Source organism: Thermobia domestica, chromosome 18 (genome assembly GCF_964235325.1).
Source record: "Thermobia domestica chromosome 18, izTheDome1.hap1.1, whole genome shotgun sequence".
Taxonomy (NCBI): Eukaryota; Metazoa; Arthropoda; class Insecta; order Zygentoma; family Lepismatidae; genus Thermobia; species Thermobia domestica.
Genome location: NC_137471.1, coordinates 42,364,641 through 42,381,402, shown reverse-complemented (window position 1 = coordinate 42,381,402; position 16,762 = coordinate 42,364,641). Strand labels below are relative to the sequence as shown.

The 16,762-nt window shown below is 34.6% G+C and overlaps 1 protein-coding gene across 3 annotated transcripts in view; it reads right to left on the bottom strand.

Annotated features, from left to right (window-relative positions):
• LOC145675853 (uncharacterized) overlaps positions 1–16,762 on the bottom strand; it is a 224,961-nt gene that overhangs the window by 28,341 nt on the left and 179,858 nt on the right. Inside the window, exons 25-28 of one of the 3 annotated variants that reach the window (XM_081746616.1) lie at positions 13,263–13,376; positions 10,671–10,781; positions 3,838–3,975; positions 116–226 (exon numbers count right to left, since the gene is read on the bottom strand). In XM_081746616.1, coding sequence (XP_081602742.1) covers positions 116–226; positions 3,838–3,975; positions 10,671–10,781; positions 13,263–13,376 — 474 coding nt within the window. The remainder of the gene's footprint in view (positions 1–115; positions 227–3,837; positions 3,976–10,670; positions 10,782–13,262; positions 13,377–16,762) is intronic. The other 2 variants (XM_081746617.1, XM_081746618.1) reach the window with 2 other exon arrangements.

The window sequence follows — 16,762 nt, the reverse complement described above, 5'->3', positions numbered from 1 at the left end:
AATATGAATATTGAACTAAAAAATAAATGAAATACAAAATAAATAAATACAACAAATTATTTCTAAAGCCCCAAAACACACAAATCGAGCAATAGGTATCCAAACACTTGCCCACCTTGACAGTTACGACTACAGTAATGTCTTTTGTTGTCCCAACACTCATCAATACATCTCTGGCAAACATTAAACGGACCATATTTTAGCAAGGACTTACAACGGTCACATTCTACAAGAAGAAAATTATCATGACAAGCACACATCTTTATTAAAGAACCTTAGATTATATTATTATTATTATTATTATTATTATTATTATTATTATTATTATTATTATTATTATTATTATTATTATTATTATTATTATTAAATGTTGCACCATTGGTACTTCAGTGAAATTGCATGTTTTACTAACTATGACAAGAAAAGAGCTCAGTTACTAAATTCTGAAGCTTAAATACAATTTTGTTTTCCTTTTCGTTTACTAATTGACATTTTATTTCTTAATTTAGGTGAGTTTGTCTCATAATTTTAAATATTTTATCCTACCTTCCTTCTTATCCTTTTTGAAATGAAATTAAATCTTTAAGTTTTACGTCCCACGGTTATACTGGCTAGGGTAAAGGAGACGGTGATGAAAATTGAATGAAATGGTGGAATGAAGAAAGTGGGAGGAAACTGGAAAACCCCGAGAAAAGCCACGAACACGATGTTTGTCCATCACAAAGTTCACTTGGCACGAGTTTGGATCGAACTATAGACCACCCATACACCAGAGGTGAACGCGCTACCACTGAGCAACCGCGGCTTCCTTATCGTTTTTGTTTCTGAAGCTTACCAACTAAACAAATATTTATTACATTCAAAACGAATATGGAACTTTAACTTTGTACTGAATTACTTATTGATTTGTCATTAAAGTAGCGATATAGACTACGCAAAATTTTAATTTAGTTCTTTAACGACGGTTTAAAATACAGCCAAACATGGAACCCATCTAATCTAGTGTATAGTTATGAAGGTAGTTTACATTGGAATACTATCAAGAAAAGAAGAAATAAAAGGTTATTTCAGAGTAAAATGTACACATGAGTTACCACTGAAACACGTAAGTATAAAATATATTTTCACTTTAATTACCCATGATAAAATTACGGAAGGTAGAAACAGCCGTAAGATACAATGAAGCCTGAACGATCAACAATGAATTAAATCAAGTTATAAATATATTATTCCATTAATATAAACTCCCTGACACTAAGTGAAGGGACCCGTAACTTTTGGAAAACCAACACGAAAAAAAAAATTAAAATAAATAAATAAATAAATCATGTATGTTTTAATATCTAAAAGCAAAAGAACAAACAAAACTACTACATACAAAAGGAAGAAAATTTACATACAGCAGACTCCACCTTTAGCACAACATATTCAATAACTCTATACTTCCAACAAACAAACGACATTTACTCGTACACAGAGGCGGCTAGTGAGGGAAGTAAAATCCGTAAAATTTGAATTCTTATCACTTTAAACTAAGGAAAGAAAACTTAACTAACGTACTAATGCTTGTAAACAATTAGTACAGTTTGAAGAGGAAAAACTTTAATTTTTACTGATATGACTTCCCTCACGAGACACCTCAGCTCGCACATAAATTGAGCCATATGCACCACAAAAAACATATTTAAGTACACAGTATTTACATACAAAACCACGAGTGACGACCTTATAATCTCTTCTCACTAAAGAAGCTTGTCAAATTTTGTTTCGATTTGATTTTTCTTTAAATACGGTCAACACAATCTTCAATTTAATTTATTGCTTTAAATACGTCATTAGTAACATTTGATTGACACTCAATAAATCTTGAACTTTGAACCCTTTCGAAACTTCGAGACGAGGTTGGTACACGCTCTTTCTTTACTTTATCGCCTTCTCGTCTTTATGTTCTTTACTATCATTAGATGGATTGTGTTTTGTTTCTTTTTGTCACTCTTCCTTGTAGCTGTCTCTGGATAACTGACAACCAATTGGAACAAAAGTGTACCTCTATCTGCAATTTGTCCAATACTAGAAATACTCGTACTGTAATTTCTTCGATTTGTCCAAACAAGAGGTTCAAAAGTTCGATCTATCTACGATTTTTATCATTGTTTTCAATACAGGTTTCAAGCGAATAAACTTTTGTACCAATTATCCAAGTTCGAGTAACAGAAACTCTGTATATACTGTAATGAGAGAAGAGACGATAGAATATATATATATATATATATATATAGATAGATAGATAGATAGATAGATAGATAGATAGATAGATAGATAGATAGATAGATAGATAGATAGATAGATAGATAGATATAGATATAGGCATACACGTAAATACTGTACATAATTAATTACTTACCAACGAACCGTGAAAACACAGTCAAGCACACTAAAAAAATGTACACCGTAAATAATTTCATTGAGGGGTTGATCAAATAAATAAATACGTAAATCAATGAACATAAATTTAAAAAATGAATTTCTGCAATTCCTGAATATTCTTCATACTTCCAATCTTTCGACTTTCCCCTGGAATTTTAGACAAAAAGGATAAAAACAGGAAGATGAAACATAAAAGCATTAAGAAATAAAAATGGAACGGACTTTCCAAGAGAAGGGCTGTACTGGAAAACACATTGTCAAGTACACCGGTAAACTTCAAATGATGTTTTTGAAGTTTGTTTTTCTTTTTCCTGTTTTTATCTTCCGTGACCAAGGCTCCACTGGAGAGTCGAAAGTATAAAGAATATTACGGAATTACAGAAATCTTCAAGTAGCATGGTAGCCAGAATTCCTGAGCGTAGTTTTTGCCTTGTAAAAAATTTAAAAATAACATATAATGGAGACAGTAAACAAGAGTAATCAGTGATCAGCAAAATCAATTAATTTGTCTCTCCTTTGTGCTTCTTTATTATTCCTCTTCATCATTGATTTCTTTAGTGTTTTTCCTCCACTGCATATAATTTGTATTTTTATCTTTCTATTTTTGTTTACCCATTTTCAATATTTTATTTACTAATTTATCTTAAGAAACGTTTGCCAAAACACGTATAGTGTATTTGTTTAGTGTGTGTGACTATCTTCTGGTAAGAAATTCATTTTCATTCCGGCTTCGGAATTATTTATTTCAAATATTTTAAAAATCGATCTTTGATTAGCAATGAAATATTCAAATCTATAAGCTCAATCTCAAGCGTAAATAATCGAAAGCCGATTCACTTGATTTTTTTCAAAAGGACCCCTCGCACAGGCAGAGTTTAATTATTATTACTATTTAAAATTCGAATTTTTTCACAGAAGCCAATTCGACAGTTAAAATAATTATTATATAACAAAAATAAATAAACTTTAATATAAGATATTTTTTAAAAATACATATAATACAATATTATTAGTTATTTGTTTCTATATATATATATATATATATATATATATATATATATATATGTATATATATATATATATTGTTGCATGTGTCCCTTAACGTTTTCTTGAAATGCTTACACCTATTCAAGTCAATGTTGGCAAGAATTGTGTTTTCCTTCCTTGAGGAATTTGAAGCTCAAAAAATAGGAAGTAGTAGTAATTAAGAAGAAAGGACTTTTACAAAAATGATAGCAATGCAACAGTCTTAATATTCGGTTTTATTTGGCAAAAGAAGTAACTCTTGAGATTTCCTGTGATATTTTGAAAAAAATTATCCGTAACTTCAGATTGTAAACATTTTGTATTAATAAAATAATTATTGCTAGGTGTGTTATTACCGGAAATATAATTTCCATAAAGACTTACTGATTTGTAGGTTTTGCCCCGTTGCTTCCTTGTCTTCTATCGGTTTCTTCGATGGATCATCACTTTCCTTCTCAGATTTTTCATTTGATAGGTTTTCCGAAGGTGCTGCTTCATACGTCATACTAACCTCACCTAATCCTACGTAATAAATATGGCAAGTAGTTCGAAACAAATATGGATAACGAAAATTCTCGTCTACGGTAACTAACTTATTTTACCAAAATAAAATTGTTAGGAAACCGACTGAAATTGCTAATGCTTTTAATCATTACTTTACGAATAAAGTCGGAAAGCTGATCACTAATAACGTGAACACAAAAGTATCTAGCAAAGCAATACGTACATTGGCAAAATGCAATCCTAATATTTTCGACAAATAGCTGTTCCCAGAAACTAGTCAAGAAAAGTAAAAATATTATGAGTTTACAGATAAAACTGTAAAGCAATGCACTTGCGAGATTGCAGATATCTTATGCTTTGGAACTCGTTTAGTTCTGGTGTTTTCCCTGAAGCATTGAAGTTAGCAGTTTAAGAACCCCTATAAGAAAGATCATGTGTCTAACTACACAACAATATTGTGTCTAACTTCTTCAAACTTTTTAAAGAACTTATATTAATTTACAATAATCTACAACAAATTACCTAACAATATAAGAGATTCCAAATCAGATAGTTTTCAAAGAAAGACTAACACGATATCTATTGAAACATTGTTTTTATTCTCTCTCTGAATACTTTGAACGTACGTGAGACACTTGTAAAGCCACAATTAAAAGAAAAACTAGTAACTAACAAGTTATTATAATGAAGCTGACAACTGTAAATAATACAGCAAGTAGATATGTAAGTAAGAATATGTATTAGTAGTATGTAAGTTAAAAGTGTATACTTATAATTTTTGTATTGTGTATCAAATCATCTTTCACCTCAAAAAAGATGTATGGTGTACTAGTAATAAATTGTATATGAAGTATCTTTGTTATTCATATAGAAATATTGACATGTTCTATACCGCATGTACAAATGTACAACACTGTGGTCTCTTAAACGCAAAATAAATAAATAAATAAATAAATAAATATAAATGTATAAAAGACTAGTTTGCTTCCTTAATAATTTTATTTAATTTCTACTGCTTGCAATGGCTTTAGAATAAATAAGTCTCATACTCTGCTCATTTCTCTATCCCGTTTTAAACTCACTAAATAATAAGCATGTAGCAGGCATATTCCTTGATCTTAGTGAAGCATTTGATACGATTGATCACAGATGGAATTAGAAAAATGCCTTTGAATGGTTTAAACCTTGTATGTTCAACCGAAGTCAAACTATTCAAACTATCATGTATTATTTAGATACCAAAAAGGTATAATTTAGAGTTCCTCACGGTTCTATCTTAGACCTATTCTGTTCTTACTATTATATTAAAGACTTACCACGATGTTTAGTCTCCACCGAACCTCATGATGCAAATATATTAGTGAAGGAAAAATTTACGATGAGCTACTTAATGCAGTAGACTCCACCACGTCTACCGTCAGTGACCGAGTGGATAGATATAAATTAATACTACACACCACGTAGCAAAATAGAAAATAATAATAAAAAATTCTAATTCATAATTAACGGTAAAACGCTAAATTATGTTTCGGTTATCAAGTTTCTTAGTCTTTGGGTATCAGATACATTAGACTGAAAAATTCACATTCAAAAATCATCCAGTAAACTAGCTCAAAAACATATTACATATTAAAGTTTTTAAAGGAATAGTATCAATCAGCATGTTCTGCTCACAGTTTATTTTTTTTATTTTTTTTTTTTATTTTTTTTTTTTTACTAGAAATTGAAGTATGGTAATATTTTTTGTAGATCTACTCCACTACTTTAAACTCCATATTTGTTTTACAAAAGAAAGCTTTAAAGTTTATGACGGAAAATACGTATCGAACCTCGAACCTCTTGAAAACATATATTTAAATACCTTGGAATCTTACCTGTTCCCTGTGCACACTGGCGCAAATCCCGGTGGGGATGAGTGGGACAGTCCCCCTCAATCTTGGAACTCGGGGGATTGTCCCCCCAATAACCCAATTTGAAATGTGTTTTTTTGGGGAGAAATGTGATGATTTGTGTCCGACTGCCACTTTATCTATATTGCCTGATATACAACAGATGCACCTCAGAAATCAGATTCATCTACAGTAACATGAGTCTCATCTCCCCCAGAATAAGCCTCAAATCTGCCCACCTCCCAATGTTGAAGACAACTCTGCTGCCCAGATCCTCCATAACATTGTTTTTCAACTTTATAAATATTTTGAACATCGCTAAATATACCTAGGTACAAGGGAACAGTCTTACCTGTCCACCCCCCCCCTCCCCGAATGTTGAAGACCGATTTGTGCCGCTGCCTGTGTATATATGTATGAACTCATTAAATTTATAAGAAAAGATATCCAGATAAGTGCAAAGAACTGCAAGTTGAATTCAGATGTTATAACAGACTTTCTGCCTCTTTAAAAATTGAAATATCAAGTTTCCATAGGGCATAAGTGCTATCTACTTGAGCACTTTTTCTATTCGATAGAAGAATATCTATTAAGTACATAACCAACAGCAACATTAAGTCATAAAAATAAATGCAGTTCATGTAATTGTCTGTAAGTTAATATAAACAAGATGTATGTCTTATATTTGTATATCTAAATTATAATAATGGAAAACTGAGTTCCGATCCAAGCTAAGTATCATATATTGAATGCACGATTCAATATTCACTATTCAATATGCATATATAAGCACCCCAGATAAAAAATTAGTCATCTCCCTTGGTACTTACGTTAATACTGTGTAGCGCCGCCCCTGGCCTGGATAACCGTCTGGATGGGGTCGGGAAGGGAGTCCACAAGGGTCTCCTAGGCCGTCAAATCCAATTGAACCCACTCACGGAGGATAAGTTCATTGCATGCAGTTCCCGTCGCAATGTTCTCTCGCTCACAGGTTGGACTGGGCCTGCATTCATGGACTGCATTAATTTCTGGCGGGTTTGGAAGCGATTTCGATTCACAAGCCTGGCAACCCGTCTTCGAGCCCGATCTGTGAGGATCTTTTTCGACCACAGTTGTGGCGTCGTGTTTCATGGCCACGTGTGTCACACCACTGCTTGTAGACATGTTGAACAGTCCGCCGCGAAATACCAACAAATCGGGCAACTTCCATCACTGTGTGGCCATGGGCACGGCCAAACACGATTGCCCCTTTTTGCCACTCTGTCACGACCGCGCTCTTCCCCATCTTGCCGCACACACACCGCTTCGATCGGTTCTGTGTCACTCCACAGTAATGTCCACTGATTGCCTCGAGGCAGTGTAGGCACGTTTGGCCATGTAATTTGACCAATACGCCATCTGCACCTGTTTGCCGATGCAGCCTTGCTCTCGCGCGGGAGTGACTAATTGTTTGTCCGGGGTGCTTATATCATATTCACTCTGTGAATAATATATATGATAAAGGATGAAAATAAATACAACACAATACAATACACAAAGAGCGAAAAAGTGAATGACTGGTCCGGAACATACATTCTCTGTAGTGCACAGAAATCGGGACAAGACATTGGATTTACCGTGCCACAATACTAAGAATCTACTTAACGAACAGTCCAATATCTCCATTCCTGAGGTAGGTGCGTAGAATGTCCGACTATTATGAGCTACACAACAAATTCTCTTGTGCTCGGTCAATCTGATGTCTTTGTTAAAGAACGCCTGCAGCCGATGAAGTAGACACTAAATGAGGAATCGAGGAATCTTCCGATATTTCTTTACATCATATCCACTATAGCTGCAGATTCGATGAAAATTCAAAGAGGGAAAAAAGCGCAACTGAACAGAGAATCAAAACTGGATCAACGGCTTCTCATAACGGCTTCCCGTTCCCTTAGCAGTCACAAAGCTCAATTCCTGAGAGCGGTGCTCAAGCACTGAAATCACATGAACTATACCACTACTTTTGTGCTCTGAGCACTCGGTGTTTATATAAAGTATTTATATAAGATGTTAGTAAATTTCTTACACTTCAAAAATTATAGAATTAACGTGAAAATACATGAACTTATCAAAACAAAATCTTACAATTCAATATTGAATCAAGCATGGACCATTTATCTTGATACGCCCTTGTAACTTTTAAACTAATAGAACATGTTTAAATTTCCTACCATGCTAATATCGACAGGGGGCATAATTTAAAATAAACTGCAATACAACCAGATTAACGATGTTGCCAGTCCAATATAACGTTGTGTGGTTTTTTTTTTTTTTTTTTTTTTTTCAAATCACTAGGTCAGGTTATTACATACTTCGAATCTACACATAAACGAAAAGTTACAATAACACACTTTTTACACAGCATTGCAAACTGAGAGCACTACAGTATCGCAAACATCGAACGACAGCCAAATTTTGGAAGCTTCTACGACAGTAACAATGGAAGTAAGTCAGACGGGGTAACGTATATCCAAAGTACCTTGGTGTCGAACTCTACAGTCATCGTATGACGTATTTCGAACACGTAGAATCAAAGTTTGCAAGGAATTGAAAATTTGACTCCCTTCAAAGGACTTTATTTCGAAAAAGTCCTGAGATAGATATAACATCCAATTTCGTACATTGTTTTCAATAAACATGAAGATCATAATGCCGTTTACAGCAATTTGCTATATCAAGCCGTTCCGGAGATACGAAAAAAATATGGTTAAAATTGCTATATTGCTTAAAATAACGTATTTGTGGGAACTTTTTAAAACGATTGTTGCTTCCTTTACTTCTATAATATCCCAACAATAGTTTTTGGCAGGTGTAATTACAACAAGTTCTCGGAATTATATAATTTTCAACAGTGTTGCAAACCCTACCAATGTTACCATATCTCTCGAACGGTTTGAGATATCAAATTGCTGTAAACGGCATTATGATCTTTACAGCTATTGAAAAAATATCTGTGATTAGAAGAAGTACTTACCTAAGTAGTTTTTTTTCTTCGAAATAAAGGCTTTAAAAAAAGGTTAAATTTTCAATTCCTTGTAACTTTGTACCTATTCATTCGAAATCAATCATATCATGAAAACACAATTAGACACTAAAGTTCTTTAGGTGTGTATTGACCCGCCGGTCTCATTTACATTATTACTGCTGTAGGATCCACCAAAATTTAGATTTTCGTGATACTGTAGCGTCCTTAGTTTGCAACACTGAATACCAAATATGATATTGTAAGTTTTCGTTTAAGATGCTGATTCGAAATGTGTAATAGCCTGACGTAGCGCCATTTAAAATAATATTTTATGTTGGGTTGGCAACACTGTTAACCTAGTGGTATCGAAATAGTATGTCAAACAATGTCCTTCTGCTGATATTTGCATGGTACAAACTTTCGGCGTTTTGAATCTAACAGTTTAAAAGTTACCAAAATAAATGGTCCATCTTATCTACACGAAAGCGGGCTGAAAAGTTTTGCCTGTTGGTTAATATACCCTTTAGTTTTATTTGCAGAGATGTCGGTACTTCTGCTGAGCGTTCCTCCATTCCTTACCTACGACGTCACGGAGCAGTTGTCTGGCCACGTGATCAGCAGTTATGGCCAAGATGGCGACTAGTATGGACGTGCAATTAAAGCAGATAGGCGTAATTGAATACTTAGACAGCTGAAGCAATTTCGTTCGCGCAAATTTTTCACCGGATGCAAGTTTCGTACAATGAGGCAGTCCACGGAGTACCGTCCCAAAGGTTCTTCACTCTAAAACAAAAATTCATATGCGGGGAAAGTCGTGCTGACTGTTTTTCGATGTGAATGTCGTTGTTGCGAAGGTACTACCGTGAACTCAGAGCGGTAAAGAAAACTAAAGACTCGCCTGACTTGCATCAGACCCTGACAAGGGAGCCCGTCTTCTTCTCACACCAGCAGGCTGACAACCGAAGCAATATTGAAGCTTGGATACATTGTTCTCGCACACAACCCATAGAGCAATTTTGCACCCAGTGACTTTTGATTCTTTCCTAAACTGAAGGAACACCTTAAGGGCATCCACTACTCATCAGATGAGTCGCTCCAAAGACAAGGGAGTTCTACCGTGCCGCCATACAAGGACTAGTGCGCCGTTGCAGGAAATGCATGGTAACTATGTGGAAAATGAAAATAAAATTAAAGATTTCAGTTTGATATCTCATGATTATGCCCGTTAGGCTAAGCGAGACAGATGAAGAAGGCAAGCGAATGATGATGGAAAAATTGGTGGAATGAAAATGTCGGAGGAAAAGGGAATACCCGAGAAAACCCACGGACACGATGTTGTCCACCACAAACTTACTTGGCTGCGGTCGATCCAGATAAGCACGAAAGGAAGCACTCTACCACTGAACTACCTTGCCTCCGGGTGACTATGTGCAGAAGTGATAATCCAGAACTGAAGCCTAGGTATCAAGATGCACATTGTTTTTTATTTCACTAAATTATGTTCAATATAATACGAGATAATAATCAACAAATAAAGCTCACTCTCATCTACCCAATAATATTACTAATGTATTACAAAGACAATATAGTCCTGAATTCTTAATTCGTTCAATAGGTTAAAATTTTCCTCACAAGATATGAGTGGTAGGAGCTTACTGCACAAATGATATCTACATATCCACAACTACTTCAATATAATCCTGATGTATATATGAATACCGGAAATATTACATAAACGAACCATGTTTTTATACAACAAATAATTTCTAAACCACGAAAGCACACATTTTTTGAAATAAGTATTCGAAACACCTGCGTACCTTGACAGCTACGACTACAGTGATGTCTTGTGTTCTTCCAAGACTCGTATCTACATCTTTTACAAACCTTAGGAGTATCATCTCTAGTCAGTGCATTACAACGGGCACATCCTACAAGGAAAAAATTCCCATAATAAGCAAATAAAATCCTACTAGTTTTTTTTTAAAGATGTTATACCATAAGCACTTATACGACATTCTAGTTTTATTATGACATGGAAGACACTTAATTAGTTACAATCCTCAATTAAAACACAATCTTTGCTTTGCTTGTAGTTTATTAGTTGGAATTTTATTTGTCATTTTACACGAGTTTGTCTCATAACTTTAAGTAATTTATCCTACCTTCCTCCTTATGCAGTGTGTTCCTGAAACTCACTACGTTGACTATTTATTACCTCGAAAGCAGATAGGAACTTTTACTCGGTACTGAATTATTTACTGATTTTCATTAATAAGTGATACGGGCTTACAAAATTTAAAATTAATTCTTTAACTCTGTTTCAAATACAGCAACTTAAAACCTATCAAATTTAGTGTTTAGTTACACAGGCAGTTTACAATGAAATATTATCAAGGAAAGAATAAAAGATTATTTAAATATATATATATATATATATATATATATATATATATATATATATATATATATATATATATATATGATCAGATAAATTCGCAGCCGTATACATAAATCTACAGAGTTTTAACATTTTAATTGCCCACAATAAGAGTTACGATAAAAAAAAGTAAGATATGATGGAGACTTAAAATGATTATTTGAAGTTAGTTACAAATATATAAACAAATATATTATTTCATTAATATAAACTTCTTATACCTCGGAGTTATATATGAACAATTCTTCAACCATATACGATTAATTATTTACAAACGAATAGCGTAAACATAATTATATGTACTAAAGAAGAACTACATTGCAAGTTGTTTCGTTGAAAGGTCCGTCAAATAAACAAATACATAAATCAATGAAAATAATTAAAATACAACAAAACATAGGGGATTAAAAGTAAAAATAATATAATGCAAACAGAAAAAGAAAGAAATCAGTAGTCACTGCTTTGTCCGTTCTTTGTGTTCCTGTATTAACCCTCTTTTTTGGTGATTCTTTTCGTACTCTGTCTCCATTATATGCCATTTTAAAGTTTAGTTTTCTATTTTCAATTACACACTTTCGCTATTTTATTTGCTAGTTTATCTGGTGAAATATCCGTAAAAGCGTTTAGAATTGAGCATTAATGTACTTATTTAGTACGTGTGACTACGTTTTCACTATCTTCTGGAACTTCATTTTCCATTCCCACTTAGGGATTTCTCACGTTTTAGAGGTCAATCTTTGATTAGAAAAAAAAATCTATCGACGTAAGTGCAATCCCGAACGCAATAATTGAAAACCTATTTATTTGAAAATTTATAAGGCAGGGTATCTCAGCAATAAAACACTCACCTCTGGTGCAAAGGTCCCTGGTTCGAACTCAGGCCGTGGTTCACGTTGTCCCGGGTTCGATTCCTGGTGGGGTTAGAGTTGAACAACCAAAGTGGTTCCAATTCCACTATAATCAGTAGTTCCATGTCTCCTTTAGCCTAGCAGGCATAATCGTGGGACGTTAAACTAAATCAAACCAAACCAAACGAAACCAAAAATAGAACTCAGGTCATGTAAGTTTGTGGTGGACTACATGTTTGTGGTAGATTTTCTCGGGACTCTCCCGTTTTCTCGTACACCATTAATCAATTCTTTCACAAAGTATTCTCTTTCATTAATTATAACTCTCCTTTAGTTTACAGGTCGTAATCGTACGACGTAAAATTGAAATATCTAAATTCGCTTGATTTTTTTTTTAAAGAGACCTTTATATCTTCATTTAATCACACAAACAGAGCTTAATTATTATGATTTTCTTTTTTAATAAGAGCCTTTTTAACGACAATCAGTACGACAGTTAATAATTACTGCATAAGAAAAAACTTACACTACTTAAACTCTTGATTTTAATATAAAAAGATACATAATACAACATTATTAAATGGAAATGAAATCTTTAAGTTTTACGTCCCACGGTTATGCCGGTTAGGCTAAAGGAGACAGTGAAGATGAGAAATGAATGAAATGGTGGAATGAAAAAGTGGGAGGAAACGGGAGAACCCCGAAAAAATTACGAGCACATTGTGTGTCCACCACAAAGTCCACACGGCGCGAGCTGGGATCGAACCAGGGACCCCAAGCACCGGAGATGAACGATCTACCACTCAGCCACCGCGCTCCCTATTATTAAATGGTTTAACCTTTAGATACAGATGTAGAACTCCTTGTTTCTCTTAGAGCTTTCTTGGAAGATATACATTTATTAAAGTCAATATTAGCAAGAATTATCTTTCCCTTCTATCAACGAAATTTGAAGTCCTAAAAAATATGAATAAATAGTAATTAAGGAGGAATTTTACAAAAATGATTGTGATGCGATCGAATAAATCTTTGATTTTACTTGACAAAGAAAGTAACTTCAAAGATGCGCATAAAATAATTATTGTTACGTGTGTAATTACCGAAAATAATATAAAAGGACTTACTATATTGTAGGTTGTAATTCCCAGATGCTTCTTTCTCTTCTGTTGATTTTCTCGATGGTTCATCACTTTCTCTTTCAGATTTTCCATTTGCTTCACATGTCATACTAACCTCATCTAATTATTTAAGAAAAATATGTTCAGTTAGCTCAGATTAGAGTTGATTTATTAACAGCGAATATTACATGTACACTTACAAGAAATATTATAGTTCAGATAGGGTTTTATGAAAAATATATTTTTTAATGTTTAATACATTAAACGGGAGAAGAGTGAGGTTAAGATAGTTATCAAATAATTACAAAATTTGAAGCAATAATGGCTATCTCCACAAGATAATTATTATAACTACAGAACTGGAATTTTAGTTTAAAGACAACAATTACAACAATCAATGAGAGAATTTTTACTTCTTACTGGAGATAAAATTTCGTAGTAACTTTCCTAGTCTTTCGAAAGGAAAGAAGGGTTGTCACTCTATTCTCATTGTTCCAAATCCCCAATAAGACTAACTATATCAGGTTCTATTCGTGGATGAATTATTCTATCATTTTTAGGTGAACTTAGTCAGCAAATCCCTGGTAAGACTAACTCTCATCAGGTTCTGTTCGTGGATGGATTATTCTATCATTTTTAGGTTAACTTACTCACATATATACTACAGTAAAACCTCTCAGTAACGAGACAGCGATAGGACATGCGTATCCGTCGGTTAATGGGAACTGTCCATTACAAAGAAATTACATAAATTACTCACAGCCATCGTGATAATTGCATACAGTATGCAGTAAATACATTAGCTAAAAATATAAACACTGCATAGGCCAATATCGAAATATTACTCACAAGTAAAGGTCTATATATGGTCGTCGCGCAGGTCCGATGCAAACATACAGCACCTGATTGAGCATGAAAAGAAATGGAGATCACCAAAATTTAAGTTGCTATTAACTATAAGGAGAAAAACTAGGGAAGAGAAAACTTTGAATGTTGCCGGAATGAGAGAAAGGTAATAATGAAACTAAATATCCTGCAAAGAGTGAAAGTAAGCAAACCAAAATCTACCTACCAAGAAGGATAGCAAGAATTATGAAATACCATAAACAGGGTTGCCAACTGGAACACAGTGAGGCAAACTCAGCAGAAAATTTATATGTCAGAAATGACACAATAAAATAGCCATTCGGACACCAGGAAAATGCATAAGTAAAACAAAAGACAACAGGAAAGACTTGATTACATATGCATAAAAATGTGGACGATATTAGTGTGTGAACACCTCATACGACAGGGAAAACAAATAGAGGAAAAGAACAGAGAACAGTACTCACCTGTCGTAATTTTGCTGCAGTTGACGTGAAGGTCGGTACTAAGTACCTGCAAATTCACAAACATTTCTTGCACCGAGTGTATGAAAGGAAGCTCGTCACACCCATTACAGCAGTATTCCTCTGTAAGTCCTGTTTCAAAACAATATTTAGAAAGAGTTTTAATAGCCCGGGATTCATTGGAATAACCACATTTGAAGAACGCAAAGCGCATCGAATTTTAAAATTGTCTTGTGGAAAACTGGCAATGAACAAATAACTGGAGGCAGACAGAGGTCTCGCGCTGCCATATTTTAACCCAATGTATCGACGATGAACTTAACCATTTTTTTGAATGAACTAAAGAAGACCACATCAGCAGGTTGTATAAGACTTGTACTTTTCACAGAAATCAGCTTTTTGTAGAATTCAACATCATCAGTGACTGTAGTGTTGTAAAGTCGCATCATCGTCAGAAACTGTCGCATCATCTTTGCTTACTGCACAAGAATCAATCAACAGCACGATCCTTACCCTGCAAAACGGGCAACAAGATTTGCATATCGTGTTTAGATATATTGCCTATAATGCTTTTACATTAGAGAATTCAGCAGCACGCTCGCTGGAAAGTGATCACTAGACTCCGAAACATAAATGTGTGGAAGCAGTGTGCTATCCATTCCAACAACTGGCATAATCATACATGAATGCGTCGTTGTGGAGATTGAACCCATAGCACCAAAAATCGTCCTCCTGCCGATGATAGCAATAGTTCTGCCAGAACGTAACTTTGGACTGATCTGTATTAATGATCTGCTCTGAAGTCAACTCGTGCTCTGTAATGAAGGACTTGATTTCATTAACAAAGTCTGTGGCGGCTGTTTAAACAATTATGGCATCACTGTTGGCTTTCGTCACTAACTTCATGTATAATCTTCTGTCAAACTATTTTCTTTGTTTGAAGCATTTGACCTTTGATTTGAACGATGTGAATGGTAAGATGTTGTGTGGATCAAGTCGTTTCTTAATATTCATCGCCCAGATGGGTATTGCGCGGTTGCGAGTAATTGCATGATGTTGTCTCATTGCGAGGAAATGCTCACATACGGCATTATTAAGTTATGCGTATAAGGAATACCTACGTCTGCAAGGCGTTGCGTTTTCTTTTCAAATTTTTGGAAGACTGTTTTATTACAGATTTGCGTTTTTTTTTTTTTTTTTCGTCATAATAGGAGATTTTCAGATGCGGTGAAATTTCAATTGCTCATCCAGAAGGACACAGCTAGGGAGACTCCGTGTCTCTGGGCTGCTTGATCCAGATTTTGTATGCATCGGCCAAGTAACTGTCCGGGAATATTGTGCACGATTTCTTTGGTGGTGACGAAGCACGTGACAAACAACTACATTCGTGGTAGTCAATTACTGGTGTTCTTCGTTCTGACAGCAGCGCCGTTCATCTTGGTACTGCTGGTTCATCGTCGAAATCACTTTCAATATGCTCATCACTCTCAATATGCTCATGATCTGCGCCCTCGATGTCTATCATTAGTGTGTTAAACTCGCCCACAACATTTTTCTCACACAGCTGCGTTTTAATCAATTCTGCAACGAGATGTTCCTTCCGTGTTGGGATTTTCTGCCATATCGAACACATCCACTACCGGCTTATCGCATTTTGTACCCATATAATGCACGGGGTACATATTAACCTTCAAAGTACTTAACTGCACTCTGCTTCCATTGACACTATTTGAGTTGGGTAATCGAGTGCTCACACAGAAATACCTGTATTTGCTCTCATTCGCCCCTAACACCACAACTAGTAGCGTTTAATCTGTCTCTCGTTTTTACATCCCATGCTCCTCTCTGCGCACTTTCTACTTCCGCTCCCCATGGTTCAAAACATGGTACATTACACACCGCCTCTTTCTATTCTGTAGCACTTACGTCAACTGATTTTGTTTACATTTCCGCGCCAACTATGCTGGTTCTTTCTTCCAGTCCAGTCCAGTCCAGTCATATGTACTATATACAACAAAACCTTTATCACGTAATCTCATTGTTCCGGTTCCACACACTATTTTTGTTTAGGACAACTTTCCGTTGCATACAGGTTATATTGAACTGTCTATCCTTCTTATGGTTATAGGTTAATTTTGATTTACTTACTTTCACTCTTTGCAAGATATCAGTTTT